This window comes from Equus asinus, chromosome 2, assembly GCF_041296235.1.
Source record: "Equus asinus isolate D_3611 breed Donkey chromosome 2, EquAss-T2T_v2, whole genome shotgun sequence".
Taxonomy (NCBI): Eukaryota; Metazoa; Chordata; class Mammalia; order Perissodactyla; family Equidae; genus Equus; species Equus asinus.
The window spans coordinates 60,512,854-60,529,830 of record NC_091791.1 but is presented as its reverse complement, the minus strand read 5'-3'; the positions used below and the strand labels follow the sequence as shown (position 1 = coordinate 60,529,830).

Sequence of the window (16,977 nt, the reverse complement as noted above, 5' to 3'; positions counted from 1 at the left end):
TTGTTCGTCATAGTATCGTACAGAATCATTTCACTGCCCTAAAAGCCCCCTGTGCTCCACCTAGTCATCCCTCCACCCCTCCTTCACCCGCTGGCCACCACTGATCTTTTTACTGTTTCTTGAGTTCTGTGTGACAGGCATTTGAAGGGGAAGGCGGCCCTGTTCCTGCGATGCTCCTAGCTCCGGGGAGGCCTGGAGCCCACTCAAAGGCCGGGGGTGGGGGTCCCCTGAGAACAGTCAAATAACAAAATCAGAACAACTTAGGAATGAGTTCAATGTTCTTTATTCAAGGGAAAACAATGCATGGATTGGGGGAGTACGTGCCTCACACGCAGTGGAGAAAAGGCAGGTGTTCACCCATCTGAACCGCCACCCAGACCACAGCCTCCTGAGGACAGGAAGGCATCTGTGCTATCACATACCCAGTGCCTGGCCCAGGACAGGCCATGAATATGGATTAGTTGAATTCATGGTTGAATGGGCAAATTTGACCTTGAAACAGGCTTGTGCCTCCCAGGGTCATGACAATTCCTTCTGTGGGCACAGCTCTTTCCATTTGGTTTCATAGAGTGCCACATTCTTGATGAAGTCACTGTGGTCCAAGGGTCTTAGTCCACCTGGTCAAGTGAGAAGTTCAATGTTTTCAGGGCCCAGAATTGATGAAGGTCATGAACAAACTCACAAGTCTGACATATAAACCAGACCAACAGTCTCTACCCTGAGGAAAAGCCCTGTCACGTGAATGGGATCATCTGCCCACATTCTCCCCCTGCAGTCAGGCTGGCCAGGCAAGCTATAGAGTCTGCTCAGGGCATGTGGAACCTGAACACGGAGAGGTTGTTGTTTGATGGCATCAGGCCCTGATGGCCCCAGAGCATCTCCATAGTTGGCATCTGCCTGTGTTGGGCACTAAGGTGAGTGTCCTAGCCAAGGCACCCCTGGGCAATTCTGGGCATTCTCAACGGAGGCAGTGCGGCATAGACTTCAGCCCCAAACTGTCTTGGGCTTGAATCTTAGTTCTGCCACGATCAGGGATATCCTAGGCAAGTCAGCCTCCTGAGACTCAGTTTCTCTCCCTGTCATTTGGGTATAATCAATCCTTGATTTAAGGATTTGAGATTGTGAACGTATAGCGATCAGTACAGGGCCTGGCGCAAACCAGGCCGTCAGTTAGCACCAGTTGTTGTTCTTATTAGACAATGGCAGTTTGCCTTTGTGATTCTTTCCCTCCCTCCCTAAATTCCAAGTTCCTTACGAAGCTTCACTTTTTAGAGATACGCTAATGTTGTCAATTTGATTATAGCTCAATTCTTGCTTTCCTTTCAGGCTCAGACATTATTCAGTCTCATCTCACCTTTGTTACTGTTCACCCGCCGACCCTGGCCCAGAGCAAGGGCCTGAGGGTGCTCTAGAAGTTGGAGGAAGAAAACGGGTGCCTGAGGTTGGAAGGAGGAGAAATGCAGCCGGACCTTGAAATAGGGGGTAGGCTTGCCTAGGTGCCCGGGCCAGAGAGGTTCAGCTGGCAAATCAAGCCGACTGGAACTGTGGGGAGCTGTTTTTGGTCCCAGTTCTGCTATTCACTGGCTGTCTGACCTGTTATGTCACTTCCCCTCTTTGGGTTTACTAAAGTTCTCCTGACATTCACGGATGGAGGGCAGAGGTCTGAGAACCAGTGCAAAATATTGCGTCTGTGCATTTTTTCGGCAGAGTGTTCACAGCTTTCTGCAGGTTCTCAAGAGGTTCTGCCTCACAGACTGGCAGACTCTCTCCCAGTGACTCAGCAGTCCCTCGTGGGCTGCGCGGCTCACTGCTGACTCACCCACACGTGCTCTTAGCAGCTCCTGTCCGAGCTTGTCACAGAGCATCTGACTGGCTTGGCCAGGCACAGTCCACTGTGAGTCCAGCTTTGGGCAGAGCTCTGGGGCCAGGCCACAGCTTGGGGGCCGGCCAGCCTCCAGAATAGACTGGCTGCCTGGGACTGTGCTCATTCCCAGCCCAGAAGGCCGCAAGGCCTCCAGGTTCCAAATGGGACCTGTGAACAAGGAGCCCCGAGGGAGCTGTGGGCCTGGTGGGACACTCTGGCTTCCCCAGAGGGGACAAGATGACATCAGACCTCTTTCAATTCAGTGTCGAGGGACGCTCCAGCATCTCCTAAAGCTTAAAAAAGGCTTGCTTCTGGGAGTATCACTTTAACTGGGTTTTGAAGGTTAAATAAAAGTTCACCAGGGAAAGAAGTAGGAGGGAGAATTTGAGGTGGGGAAGAGGGTTATTTATAGGGCACGCAGACGTGAAACAGCATAGCTTACTTAGGCAACCATCGAGGACGTGGGGCAGAGGGGCTGGAAGCATGGGATGGAGGGCACGGCTGGGAGTTTGAAGGAGCAGAGATTGCAGAGCTGGCTTAGGGCCAAGGCCTTGTTTTTTGAAAAGGATCGTCAGAGAAGCAGGACAGCTGAGAGCAAGGATGGTAGAGCGGTGCAGTGTGCTACTGAATCTCCCTCTCGGGACCAAGGAACTGTTAGAAACAAGACAACAGGCCCCAAATGGAGCCACTTATGCTAGGCCCCACATCACCACATCAACACTTAACTTAATTTCAGTTCTGGCTCTCCCAGAAATGGAATTTTAAGCCAGCCAATCAGGAATCGCCTGAAGAGCACTAGTGAGGTCGTCTGCCTGACAGACCCCTGCCGTCCCCTGAAGGAAAGTGACCTTGCCACAACCAATCCACTTTTCTGTCTAGTATAACTTCCTTGTTCCCGCTCCCTTCTGCCTATTAAAGCTTTTCATTTTGTACAGCTCCTTGCAGCTCCTTTGTATCTGCTAGGTGGGATGCTGCTCGATTCATGAATCATTGAATAAAGCCAATAAGATCTTAACATTTTGTTTTTTAATGAAAAGCATTTCCTTGCTGCCTGGAGGGTTGCCTGCTGAGGGCCCACAACCGTGCACCTGTCTTAGTTGCTTGGGTTGCCATGACAAAATACACTAGACCGGGGGCCAGAACAACAGACATTTATTTTCTCACAGTTCTGGAGGCTAGATGTCTAAGAGCAAGGTTTCTGCTGAGGGCTCTCCTCCTGGCTTGCTGACAGCTGCCTTCTGGATATGTCCTCACATGGCCTTTCCTCAGTGTGTGCAGGCTGTGGGGGGAGGTGTGCAGGGAGAGAGCCAGCTCTCTGCTGTCTCTTCTTGTAAGGACACTAATCCTTTGGGTCAAGGCCCTACCCTTATGACCTCATTTAATTTTAATTACTTCCTTAGAGGCCCCATCTCCAAAGATAGCCACATTGGGGGTTAAGCTTCAACATATGAATTTTGGAGGAGAATACAAACATTTAGTCCAAAATAGCCCCTCTTCAGGAATTGTCCTCTGCCAGTGGGAGCCCCCGGCCCAAGGCTATGCCCCTCGCCTGGGTAGTAGTATGCTGAGGTGTGAAGGCCATTCCTCTTGCCTCAGTTGAGGACAGTTCTGCAGGGCCATCCCTGCAATGGCTTCCCTGCAGTTCAGTTCCCCTCCCTGCCCTCTCTTGCTGCCCTCACTGCCTCACAGGTGTGATCCTGAGAGCATGCCCTAATAAACTTCTGTCCACACATCTGGGCCTCAGAGCGTGTTTCCCAGGGAAGCCTACCATTTGACAGATGGCAAATATGTGTCAATCCAAGAGCCCACTTTGATCAGTTGGTAAAAGCAGCTGGAGTGCTGAGTTGAGAAGTCTTCGGAAATCAAGTTCTAGTAGTGATGCCTGCCGCAGGTAAGGAGTGGGTGCGGGGACTTGTGTGCTGGGTATCTGGCATTCCTGCAGAGTGGTGCTGTGTTACTGATGCTAAATGGGGGGAGTTGTAGGAACGAAGAGCAGACCAACGGTGTCAGAGGCTAAAGGCAATGAGAAGGTGCTGGTGGACTTTCCAAGTAGGAATTGATTATCTACTTTCAAAACGCCATTCTGGGGGGGCTGGCCCCATGGCCGAGTGGTTGTGTTCACGCTCTCCACTTTGGTGGCCTAGGATTTCGCTGGTTCAGATCCTGGGCACAGACACGGCATCGCTTGTTGAGCCATGCTGAGGTGGCATCCCACATAGCTCAATTAGAAGGACCTACAACTAGAATATACAACTATGTACTGGGGGGCTTTGGGGAGAAGAAGAAAAAAATAAAATAAAAAATAAGATTGGCAACAGATGTCAACTCAGGTGCCAATCTTTAAAAAAAAAAGAAAGAAAGAAAAGCCATTCATTGGAACGTTGGGCTGAGTCGGATTTAGTTTGGAGGGAGACTAGTAGATATGGTGAGTGTAGGCGACTGTTTCAAGGAGTGTGGCAGTGAAGGGAACATAAGAGAAAGCACAGTAGCTGAACTGAAAGTCAGGGGTGAGAAAAAATTTCTTTTAGAATGAGAGTGCCTTGGGTATATTTATAGTCTGGGAGAGAAGAGCTGGTAGCAAGGGGGGAGGTCAAAGATATAAAAAAGTGGATGGAGCAAAGTGCTAGAGGGATGATATTAAAAATATTTAATAAGTGGCAAGGCATGGGCAATGAACAAAGAGAATGGGCAGAATATCAGCTCTGTCCTAGAGGTCACAGGAGCGGATCAGCAAAAGCAAAGGAGAGCTTAGCAGCTAAAGTTTAGCATCACAAAGAGAAGAAAAGGCATTTCCTCCTCAGAGACAGAAGAGAAGAGGGAAAATAGGAAATGAGCATGAAGAAGATAAAGATAAGGTAGGGGCTTGAATATTGTTGAGAAGATCTGGAATGTAACAAAAACTCAAGATAATGAAAGCTTAAACAAGACTTGGGTATGTTTACCTATAAAAAGTCTGGCGGTGGACAATATAGAGCAGATATAATCATCAGTGATCCAGGCTTTTGGTGCTTTGTCATCCTTAACAAGGCTTCTACCTCATGGTCCAGGATGAATGCTTGAGCTCCTGCCATTATGTCTGCAATCTAGGCAGCATGAAGAAGAAAGGAGTTTGTAGCTAGGGCTGACATTTAGCTGGTACAAATCAGTAGAGTTGTTCAGTAGTAAAATTATTGAAATACTTCTGTACCTGTTGGTAAATAACTGCTGACTCCCTGATCCCCCTACTTACCCATCCCGGCGGACCACCCACCCCTCCAAGACAACAACCTGGCTCAGTTGGGATCTTCCAGGACATTCCCCCAACACTATGGCCAGTGTCCTGGAAGCATCAGTTGTTAAATATTTACACTCGATGTGTCTTTTCCTGTTAGGAGCAGTACTTAGAAGTCACAATATGGGCACTTGTTCTTTTACCTCATTGGCCAGAATTAAGTCTTGTGGCTGCAAGTGAAGCTGGGAAATGTAGTCTATTCTGAGTGGCCACGTACTCAGACAGAAATAGGGGGTTTGATTACTATCAAGATCAAGGAAAAAGAGGTGAAGGATCTTAGGAGACAATAGCAGACTTCACCACATGGGAGGGCTAAACAGGTGCTGAGTAGCACAGAGGGCTTTGTGAGCCTAGCTAGGGTGGTTTATTTCTCCAGTAGCCCAGGGCAGGTGGGGATAGAAAAGAAGAAATCAGAGGCTGGGAATTGGCAGGCGAGTGACTGCAGTTTGATGGGGAGAGGGATCCTTGGGAGGGGCTGAAATTTACTGGAGTGGTTGCCTGAGGCATCCAGACTAGGCAGAAAGGCAAATGCAGGCAGGAGAGGCTGAAGGCTGGAGGTCTTGATGAGGGGGATGCTGGAGGGAGAGGAGCCTGAGCTTCACTGGGGATGGGGAGGGAAGATACCCTTCCAGGGAAGGATGAGGTTCCAGGGTGGCTGTTTGGGGAGCCAGAGTGGAGCTTTGGGGCCAAGAGGGTAGGCTGGCCTTCACAGTGGATGCCTCTGTTATATTAGCTGTCCTGGGCAAGAACTCTTTCAGGTGTAGAAACAGTAACAGGTAGAGGACCTGTGTGGCCAAAAGGGGAATTATTAAAAGAATCCAACAGGTGGGGGTTTTAAGAGATCTCAGTCACTAGAAGTGGGGTCTCATGAGGAACTGGGACCCAGAACTGGAAAGCCACAGGAATCCTGCCAGGATCTCCAGGGTGGCCCATATTTCTGAGAAAAAATATCTTTTCAGTTCCCTGAAAACTTGTGCTCACAGTAGGGAGGAAATGAAGGGGATTTCCTTTTCTTCTTAAAGTTTTCCTCAAATCTTTCCTTTGAAAAGTATAAAGTAACACGTGGACATTGTAATGAGTGAAATAACGCAAAGACGAGTTAACCCAAAGTCAGCAGACTCTCTCCTCACCTCAGTTCTCTGTTCTTCTCCTCACTAAAAGTCTCACCTCTTCTGAAAGGGTCAGGGCCCCAGTGCATGCCGGACTGGAGGATCCTGAAGCTCCCTCACCAGCTCCACGGGCCCCTCTGGGAAGTCAGTGGCAGGGCTTGAACCAGAAGATGGGGCTTTAGGTCTTGCTCTGTCCTCATTTCTTGGAACCCACTTCCCTCACAGGCCTGTTGCACATGAGTACTTGCTGCTTCCACGTCTTGCTTCAAAGCTGCTTTGACTACCATTGTTTTGTCCAGGCTGGTTTCCTTAGTTAGCCCATCATTGTTCAGCATTTGGGATCTTTCCAGTTTCCATTATTATAAAGGGCCCTTCTGTGAACACTTTGGATAAAATACTTCTTAGCTCCAGATTATTTCCCCTGGGCATACATAGTTGGGACTGGGTATTACAGCGTCAAAAGGGTCCGAGTAGCTTCACAGCTCTTATTGCCCACACACAGATGGTTAGGAAGCTATTTTAAGAAGATTTAAGCATCTACTGGCTTGGTAACAAATTATAATAATCCACTTACTGTTTTTATATTATTAAAATTCTGTCCTTACAGGGAAGGAGGTGGATGAAGGAACATGTTACTGTTGTGTTCCAGGTGTGCAAATGAAAGGCAGCAAAAGTTGGTCTCAAAAACACTGACATATTCCTTTAGTTATGAAGGAGGGGGGTATTAAAAAAGAGTCATGGCTGGTTCCAGCTCTGTCATTAAGTAGCCGAGAGCTCAATAACTCCATTGGCATGAGAGCATATGATCTGAAGGTCTCTAAGCTTCCTTTTGGCTTGCAGTATTGAAACCTGCATGGAACATGGGATGCTTGGAGCTGAGGGACGGAACTGTGTCCTAGAGCCCCACTTCCCTTGTGTTTATCCAGCTGTTGGGGTGGTCTGCCCCATGCTTGTACCTGCACTTAGGAAGCCTGAGGATGGGGCAGCCATGCAGTCTCCATCTGGCCACTGAGGCCAACCCGAGAGACGTCCAGCTTAGACCAAATCTTGTCCCAGTTTTACTTAGCCCTTTTACCTCGCCCACTCTGATGCACACTTCCCCATGCGGCTGCCCAGGGGGAAGTAAGACCACAGTGTGGGGGTGGGGGTGGACAAGGGAGCCAAAGGCTCTGAGACCTCTATCTGTGGGCTGTTGCAGGAGGATTACAGATCGTCTGAGGTGGATGGAACCCTGAGTTTGCCCCTCATGGGTCAGGTGTGACCTTGGATAAATGTCTGTCTTTCTTCAGGCCTTAGTTTCCCCTTTGGTATAGTGACAGAATGGGACTAAATGACCTTTCAGGGCCTGCTCTGATAGGCAGAGATTTCCTTCCTTTCCTTCCGCTGGGCTGGTAGGTACTTGTCCCTGGGCGGGGCAGGGGTGGAGTCATCTCTCTGTTCACAATCAGACGGGGTCAGCCACAGGTAAAGGTCAAGTGCTTTTGTGTGGGCTACCTGGGCCTTTCTTATTCTGGAATAAGATGAGGATTGAGGGCTGGAAGGGTGGGGCTACTTCCCTCTGCAAGCGGGGTCTCAAATTCGGGCTTCACTTCTGATTCCCTTCTCCAATGGCTGAGCCACTTCCCGTTCTCCCCCATCTTACTCCTCAACCCCTGTCCTCCACTCCGTCCAACTCCACGGACAAAGCATTGTAGGACCTTGGCTGGGATTGTCCTTAATGCTGAAAAATCTGTCTGTGGGTCATGGGGAGCAGTGACTGTGGATATGAAATGTTAAGAGGGAAAATCAGGGCTCTGAAAGAAGTACACACTGACTCTAGCCAGGTAAATGCTATAAACATCATTCAGGAGACCGGGTGGGTTGGGTGTTTGAATTCTGACTGTGAGAACAAGATAAAGTCCTTAACCTTCTTGAGTATGGATTTTCATCTGAAAAATGGTACTACTAATAAAAAATGGTACCTCACAGAAAAAATGTGAGGCTTAAAAGATATTTTATATGTATAATCCCTAACATTGACTTAACCAGTTTTCTTTTCTGACCCTTCCCTTCCACCACACGCTCTCGCCCCTCCCGTCCTCCCAGCCTCCTTCAATCCTCCTGTGATCCTTCTCCTCGGCTCCTCGCCTTCCCTTCGCGCAGGCGCGCTGTGAGGCGCTGAGTCAGGCTGCGGGGAGAACTCGGGTAGGCCTGGAGGGGCGGAACTTGCGCATGCGCAGTGGGGGGCTTCGGGGGCGGGGCAGGTTTTATATCGGAGGACGATCAGCTGACGCCCTGCATTGCAGAGTGCGGAGTCAGCCGGCGCCATGTACGCTCTCTTCCTCCTGGCTAGCTTCCTGGGTGCGGGTAAGCCCTGAGACCCCCGGGCTGGGGAAGGGGAGCCCTACCGAACGCGGCGTGCCCATCCATGAGCCGGCTGTACTGGGCCTCGTCCCTCGCTCCCAGTTGGGGTTGGCCAGGGGCGCGCACTGCGCAGGCGCGTGCGCAGCGCCGGTACCTGCTGGGGCGGCGGAGGGGCTGCGGCCGGCGGCTAGGAGACAGGCGGCAAAGAAGGCCCCCGGCCGGCCGCTTAGGGCCTGGGGGCGAGGCGAGGCGAGGCGGACGGGGCCGGGGAAGTAGCGTGTCTGTCGAGGCTGGAGTTGGTGCCGGCGCGGCTGGGGCCTCCCGGGGCCTTCCCTCAGCCTGCCTTTCCAGCTCTGGGTGTTGCCTGCAGGGTGACCCTTCCTGCGGCCCTATCGTGCTTGTGCTGGGCGCACGTGATCGAAGTGGACTTGAGCCCCATCCAGCGGGACAGGCTTTGGCCCTTGGCCTCCGTTCCCCAGTTTTTAAGAGTATTGAGGTTGCATGAAGCACATACGCATATCATTTATGTTGATGTTTGTCTTTGCATATATATTTACTCTTGATCCTACATCTTGAAGATGATATAGGGTTTTTCCGGTCCCGATGATTTTGCGGTGGAGCCCTTGTTTCACCTGCTTTAAAATGTCTTGCACAGCCATTGGCCGATTTTAGCGTGGCCTTTATTTTGGGGAAAACGTAAGTACGTGAGAAGTTGTGCACAGAAGTCTTATACCTGTTTATTGCCCTGAAATACTACTGCTGGTTGTTAAACTCACTGCAGGTTATGAAGGCAGCGCTTGGGAACCAGCTCCGCTGCCTTCCTGGAATTAGAAGGGGCCCTAGTACCCTCCTCATGTCACTGTGGACCCCCCCCCCACCCCCCGCCAGCTCTTGCCTTCACATCTTAACCTCATTTAAATCATCATAGTAAAGAGAAAGGAGTGAGGTTGATACTTACCAAAATTCTATAGTTTGATAGTTATGGAGCCAGATTTTAATATTTATATGGAGAGAATCCCAAGTCTGTTTTCAGATAATATAGCCCGCTGAAGGGAAATAAACCTGATCTTTAGGGCCAACCTCAATTTCTGTTTCTAGTTAACTGTATGTAATTTAGGGGCTAACTCTCATGCAGCCATCCACATTTTAATAAAGAGTAACAAAATAGATGACGGTTCATGGAAAACCAAAGAAATAAGAAGATATGTATAGATGAAACATTTAAAATGTTAGCTTTTGGCACCTCCACGAGTCGCTTAACCTTAAACCAAGCTCTTAAACTTGTTTTACTTGTAGTCTGTGAAAGGTGAGCTGCTTATAAAGAAGGATTTTTGGTTTTATAGTCACTGAAGAAAATTGATTTCCCACCGGGGTTGATACTGTTTGTTATTCCATGGTCTACATAATTAATGCAGGTCTCTAAATTTTCTGTACTGATGGAGAACAACTTTTTGTTCAGTATCAATCAGTTGTTCATATTGGCAGTGAGTCACTCTCACAAGGCCCTGAAGAATTCTGAATCACTCACATCACCCAAAAGGGACTTAATTAATTGTTTTGGAAATGGAAATTATACCAGAATATTTAGCTAACCGAGAGACCCTCTAACCTGAACTCCTGGGTAAAGGCGGGGGTGTGTTATAATGGCCTGGTTTTAACCTTGCTGCCTGGCCTTTAGGGTTATCCCAAGGTCATGAAATTTGTAATAATATTCATAATTGAGTTTGTTAATGAGGGGGCGTAGTGACTGCAGCCATCACCTGCTGCCTGAGAGGCACTTAGAACTTGCTCTTATGGCGTGGCACTACTGTAGCACAGAGTGTCATCCCCAGCCTGGGGAGGCTTTATGTTTTGTGTTTTAATGATGTCCTGCTGGTAGAGATACTTGCTTTTGAGTTGTTTTTGTACTTATCCAGTCGTCCCTCCCTTTTCCCCACCTGATAAAGAAAGGGAAGTGATGGTAAACCGAGGGAATTGGAGAGCATCTAATCTAACCTCTTTGTAAACAATGAAGACGTCAAGGCCCCCAGCAGTGACTCTCCCAAATCGTAGGCCATTTACTGGCGAAGTCAGGATTGGAACCCAGGACTCCTGACAGTGCTTCCTCTGTCCTGTTAACTTTTTACAAACTTACTGGGTTGTAATTTCCATGTAGAAGAAATGCACATTTTAAGTGTACGACCTGATGTACCACAGAGTGAACATACCCACAGTTAGCAGCCCCCAAGGTCAAGGAGTAGAGCCTTAGCAGTGTCCAGAAGCCTCCCTGTTTTTTTTTTTTTTTTTCAGGAGGTTCATTTTATTTCATGCTTTTTGGTGAGGAAGATTGGCCCTGAGCTAACATTTATTGCCAATCTTCCTCTTTCTTTTCCCTCCTGAAAGCCCCCCAGTACATAGTTATATATCCTAGCTGTAAGTCATTCTAGCTCTTCTATGTGGGACGCCACCACAGTGTGCTTAATGAGTGGTGTGTAGGTCTGCACCCAGGATCCGAACCAGTGAACCCCAGGCTGCCGAAGTAGAGTGCGCAAACTTAAGTGCTGTACCACTGGGCCAGCCCCAGTGCCTCCCTGTTGACTGCTCTGTCTCACTTGCCCCAAAGGAAACCACTATGTTAGTTTCTAATACCATAGAAATAATAACCTAAGTGCTGTTGTTCAACTTTATATGAATGGAATCCTACAGTAGGACATACTGTTGGGAGATTCCTCCCGTGGAAGAGGCAGGTCCAGTGTTACCGAGGGGCTTTGTGTAAAGCGTGTGTTATGCCTGCTTACTGAAGCTTCGGTGCCCACATGACTGCCCCTGGGTAGTGGCTGACCTGCTAAATGGTGTTTGCCCAACACTGAAGCAGGTGGGCTCTCTAGGGATGCTGGATTGTATTATGTATAAATAGATATTCGTTTGATAGCTTCTTATTTTTATGATGATGCAAGACATGAATTTATGGAGTAGGCTGCTGAATATTGACAGAGCTCCGGTTCTTACGTGCTAGGAATTTTGGATAAATTTCTTTGTCAGTTTTCAATCATTAATCACTTTTACTTTGAAAATATTAATATAATTCATGAAGGGTTTATTTGTATTAACCAATTAAGGATTTGGTAAGTGCTTTAATTGCATTTGACAAGTCATATCCAGTACCTCCTTTGACGGTTGAAGCATGTTAGATTGAGGGGTCTGGATTTTTTTAGGTCAGGGGAAGGAGAACTTGCTCCTCCATTTTCTTGGAATGTGAAACTGTGTGGAATGGCCACGCTGAGGCTCGGCTCAGTGGGAAGGAGGAGGACAGATAGGGTGTTGCTGGCTGGAGAAGGCACCCAGTAAGGCACAGGAACCTTTCAAGGCCAAGACTGAGCCACTTGGCCAAGTGTGCACTGCAGCTTTTAGAGGCAGTCTTGTAAAAGTCCTTTAGCAGCTGTGATGGGATGCTGTCCTGCATGTAGGCATTGATACCAGAGGGTCATGTGGCTTCCTGTCTCAGTAGGATAAAGCTTGTCCTGCAAGGTCACACGTCATCTGGCTCTTGGCTGCTTCTCAGAGCTCGTCTCCCCCTCCTTCCCATCAGGTCAGGGCTGCTTTCCAGCCCCCTGGCACCTTATTGTTGTTCTGAACATTTGCATTTTGTGTTCCGCCTGTCTGGAACATCTTGCTTCCCAGATAATCCATGTGGTTTCCACCCTCCATTCAGGTCTCTGCCCAGATGTTGCCTTATCAGAATTCCCCACTGCTCTGTCTGAAGTGGTTTGCTGTCCTGCCCTAGTCTTGCTCTTCCTTTGCCCTTGCCTCATTTTTCTTCCTAGCACTTACACTGCCTGGCATTGTATGGTATATTTATTTATTGTCTTGATCACTTGCTGTATCTGCAGCATGTACAACAGTGCTGGGCACATAGTAGGTGGGTGCTCAGCATTTCTGAATGGTGGTGTGGGGTGTAGCCAAGCAGCCAAATAGGAAGTGCTGGTAAGTTGGTGTGCATGCGACTTATACGTTAATAGTGGCAAGTCTTTATCATGATTAAATAAAGCATTTCTTTAATTTTAAGAAATCGTGTTTAGGAGTTGACAGACCAAGATTGACTTTGGGTTCAAGTGAAGTGTTGACCTTTATAATAGTTTGCCCAGGTTAGAGGGACCCCCAAATCTGTGAGGGTGGTAGGGACATAGGAGCCTAACATAACTTAGATATGCCTGGTGGCTCTGATTTGAGGTAAATCTGGAAAGGGAACCAGCCATAATTTGGGGAAGTTATTTCCCCTCCTTTTGGTTCCGGAAATTGGTTGTTCATAAATGTTTAACCCAGTGGTTCTCAAATTTTCAGTCTCAGGATCCCTGTATGCTCATAATTATGGAGGGACCCCAAAGAGCTCTTGTTTGTGTGGATTGTATCTATTGATATTTACCACATTATAAATTAAGCTCATGAAATTAAAAAAATAATCCTTTAGAAATAATGATAAACCCATTACGTGATAACATAATTTTAATGAAAATAACCGTTTTCCTAAACATAAACATATTTAGTGAGAAGAATGGCTCGTTTTAGGTTTTTGCCGTCTTGTGAACACCTGGCTGGGCTCTCAGCCGCTTCTGCGTTCAGTCTGTCACAGCGTCTGCCTCTGGAAGAATTCCAGTGCACACTTGTGAGTGAGGGAGTCAGAGAGGCAGCTAATATCTCTGTATTATTACTGAGAATTTTGGCCTCGTGACCCCCTGAGAGAATCTCTGGGACCCTCAGTGTTCTCTGGACCACACTTTGAGAACCACTGGTGTAGCTGATTTGCAGGAACTGCGGGCATCATAAGGGCTAACACTTAAGAGTTGATTGTGTACCCAACACTGTTCCAGGTGCTTTTGTGTAGTGTTGATTTAATCCTCCCAACAGCCCTCTGAGGTGAGAGCAGTGAAGTCAGAATGCTGGAGCAATGCTGTGGTCTGAATGCTAGATTTTAGCATTTCAAATGAAGGCAGTATTCCTGTTAAGTACTAACTAACGTAGATCAAAAATGACATTTATAGTAGACATACTTACATGTATTTGAAACTTTTTAGTTAATAAGCAATCATGTGGGACAAGTCTAGAACACTGAAGTTCTATATTAGTGGGGTTTGTCTGAGGTCTTTTTTAGCATACGGTTGCCTTCTGCCAGTGTGCAGAGACTACCCAGCCAGTTAGCAGGGATGGGGTAGAGTGCGTGCTGGCTTCGGGCTGACGGGATTGACTCCTGTGCAGCACTCTGGGCCAGTCGAGAACCATACAGATGCATCTTTGACCTCTGCCTGCACCCTGGGCACTGATGCCAGGGGCTCACTTCTTCATGGTCCAGTTGTGGCATAGTCTTATCCTAGGCCATTTAAGTGCATCTCTGTTCATCACCTGATAGGTGATGCTTTGGAAGAAGAGCTTTGCTAGTTTATATTGGACTGGAGTGCTCTTGAATGAACTAGGTAGGAATTTCAAATTTCTCTTCCTGGGATTAATTTTGCCACATTGTATCATTCTTGTACAATCCAAGAAGATCCTTGCCCTTCAGTTTCTCAGTCATCATTGCACAAGGTAATTTACCTCAGGACTCTATTGCCTTCCCTGTGCAGATCAATTTCTTGTCCTGGAATGATCTGGCTTGTGAGGAAGGTTACAAAGCAAGGCAGTAGTGGGGGAGGAGAAGCTGGGAAGAAAGAACCTTTGTCTTAAATAACAGAAATAATAGGTTATTGGGGCCAGAGGTGATGGGATGTCAGCCTAGCGAGCTTGAGAGCTTTTTTGCCACGAATTTCTTTTGTGATAAGAAGAATGTTTGGACCTTACTTCCTCCAGATCAAGGCAGGCTACCTCTGAGCGCACGCTCTTCCAAATGAGTAAATGGGCAGTGTTTTTATTCTGCTTTGCAGAATGTTTTCCAAAAGCAGGATCCTATAAAGAAAAGACAAATGCTCTTTGCCAGAGAAGGTATTTGTGACACCAGCTGTTTCATCGAGTAGTCAGTGTTGAGTGTGTTCATTATCTCCTGCTCTTAAGGGATCTAACTGCATGGATTCTTCTGAGAAATGTCTGAATGCAGGGGACCTGAGATAGATGCTGCCCCTCCTGGGGTTTTCCTCGCTTGGTTTCCTAGCAACCTGCCTGTTGCCATGGTGATACATCACCCAGGCAGCAGATCCACTGCCTTGTGGAATGTATGCTCTGACTGTCAGCGCTGGGAGGCTCCTTGCATTTTCTGTTATCCTTTTTTTTGGTAACTAGACTGGAACAGTATTTAGCATATGTTACCTAAAATATTTAAAAGGAAAAACAGATGTTGTATGGCTAAAATAATAAGACTGAATGTTTTAACAAATAAAGCATAAGGTACACTTTCAAGAAATGGTTGTCCCCTTCATTCTGAGGGTTTTTTTTGAAAATCTTTTTTAATGACATTGTGTACATGGGCTTTCCGATATCCTCTGTGGAGGTAAGCCTTAGTAAAGAGTTGTCATTTGGAGACTGTTCTGGTGAATGAGGCAGATTATTAAGCTGGTATAATAGTAGTTAGGTTTGACTGCAGATGACAGATTCCTAGAATAATAGTGGCTTTTGCTCCTATCTATGACTGTAAGTTCAGGAGCGAGGCAGTCTGGGGCTAAGTATATTGGTTCTACTCTCAGAAGAATTTGGAGCCACAGGCTCTTCTAGCTTGATGTTCTGCATCCTTGAGGTCTAATCCCTTTCCTCATGGTCCCTCTTGGCTGCTAAAGTTCCAGCCATCACACTTGTCTTTGACGGCCTGCTACTAAGGAGATGGGGGAACATAGTTTTTAATCTTGGCAGCCATGTGTGTAGCTAAAAATCTATAGTTCTGTTCCTGTGAAAGGAGTGGAGAATGGATATAGGGAGCAACTTGTGGTCTCTGCCATGTTGTGCAATAATTGTTCCCTGAAACAGGTTTTAGGTTTAGCTACATTTCCTGATTTTAAAGGTAACATGAGAAGAAGTTAAATTATTCTAAAATATAAAATCAGAATGTGAATCCCACCCCTTGGTCGGCCGCCCCCAAGTCCACCATTAACAGTTAGTCGTACGATTAACCGAGCTTCGTAGGCACGAGGCACTGTCAGTGCTTCCTTACGAATCCTCACAGGGGTCCTGAGGAAGAGGCACCCTGATTTTCCAGATTGTGCAGTAATTGTGGCGTAAGGAATTTGTCCGGGTCTTGGCTGTGGTAGACAGCAGGCCAGGGTTTCGGTCCGCTCTCTCTGCCCCCAGCACTGGGGCAGTAATCGTGTTGCCATACTGCCTCCTCGCCCTTCCGGAAAAGGAGAGGTTTTGAGGGGGCTCTTCTGAAAGGTGGGTTCCAGAAATGTTTGAACAATGGCATCTCTGTTGGGATTGGAGGAAAATCAGCCTCTACCTCCAGTTTCATGAATTACGGAAAGCATGTCACCTGTTAGCACAGGTTATTGGTGTCTTGGTGGGTACCTTGCATTCTTGCTCATGTAGAGCTTCTGCTGCTTTTTTTTTTTTAAAGATATTTTCATTTTATTATATTTTTTGAGGTGTACATCATTATATTTCAATTTCTGTGTGGATTACACACAGAGCTTCTTGTTTAGCACCCAGAGGTGTAGTATCAACTCCTGGACTCCTTACAGTGGCCTGTGTTTCACTGTCCTTGTGACTCCTGAGTTTTGAATTTAGTAACCAACAACTTTTGAGGTTGTTGGGATGCAGCTGTCCAGGTCTCTGAGCTGCCAGTTAATGACCTGATTAAATGTAGAGCACGCAAATACAACAGCCTTGATTCAGTTGTTTGTGGAACACCTGTTCTGGGCAAGACAGTGGATCAGAGAAAGTTGCTACTGTTGGTACGATGGATAATAATAATGATAACAGCACTTATTGGCCTTTCATAGCATGCCAGCACTGCAATAACTATTTTACAAATATTGGCTACTTTTTACAAACCCCTTGGAGTGGGTACTAGTAATTGGCCCATTTTGCAGATTGGAAAACTAAAGCCTGAGGGCCACATGACTAGAAGTGGTGGAGCTGTGATCCGAACCCTTCACTGTCTGATGTCAAAGCTACTCTGGTAGGGGAGTTGAGATATGTGGATAAATTAAAATACAGGAGAGACAGTGGTAAGGGCATGATGGTTGAGAGATGTAGTACTCTGGCAGGTGAAAGTGCGCAGTCATCTCATCTTGCTTCTCAGAACAATCCAGTGACATGAATGGCTTCATCTTCATTTTACAGATGGAAAACAAGCTCCCAACGATGGTGATTTGCTTAGGGTCATTTGGACAGGACTTGGAGACAAATCATATATATATATATTTTTCAATGTACCACGTGAGGAAAACGTTTAATTTAGATGGTGGGTGAGTTGCCTTAGAAGTCTCACTCTAAACTTA

The 16,977-nt window shown here is 47.2% G+C and overlaps 1 protein-coding gene and 1 long non-coding RNA gene across 2 annotated transcripts in view; one reads left to right on the top strand and one right to left on the bottom strand.

The window, feature by feature from the left end:
* Positions 1 to 204: 204 nt before the first annotated feature.
* LOC123280149 (uncharacterized) lies at positions 205 to 8,332 on the bottom strand. The gene is made up of 3 exons (XR_006518788.2): positions 6,266 to 8,332; positions 4,807 to 4,947; positions 205 to 617 (listed from the first exon to the last, which is right to left on the bottom strand). It is a non-coding gene; the product is annotated as an uncharacterized lncRNA (long non-coding RNA).
* A 116-nt stretch (positions 8,333 to 8,448) lies between these two features.
* The window catches only part of PSAP (prosaposin), a 30,189-nt gene continuing 21,660 nt past the window's right edge, over positions 8,449 to 16,977 (top strand). The window contains exon 1 of the mRNA XM_014840288.3: positions 8,449 to 8,590. Within this exon, the coding sequence (XP_014695774.2) occupies positions 8,551 to 8,590 (40 nt within the window). The 5' untranslated portion in view covers positions 8,449 to 8,550. The remainder of the gene's footprint in view (positions 8,591 to 16,977) is intronic.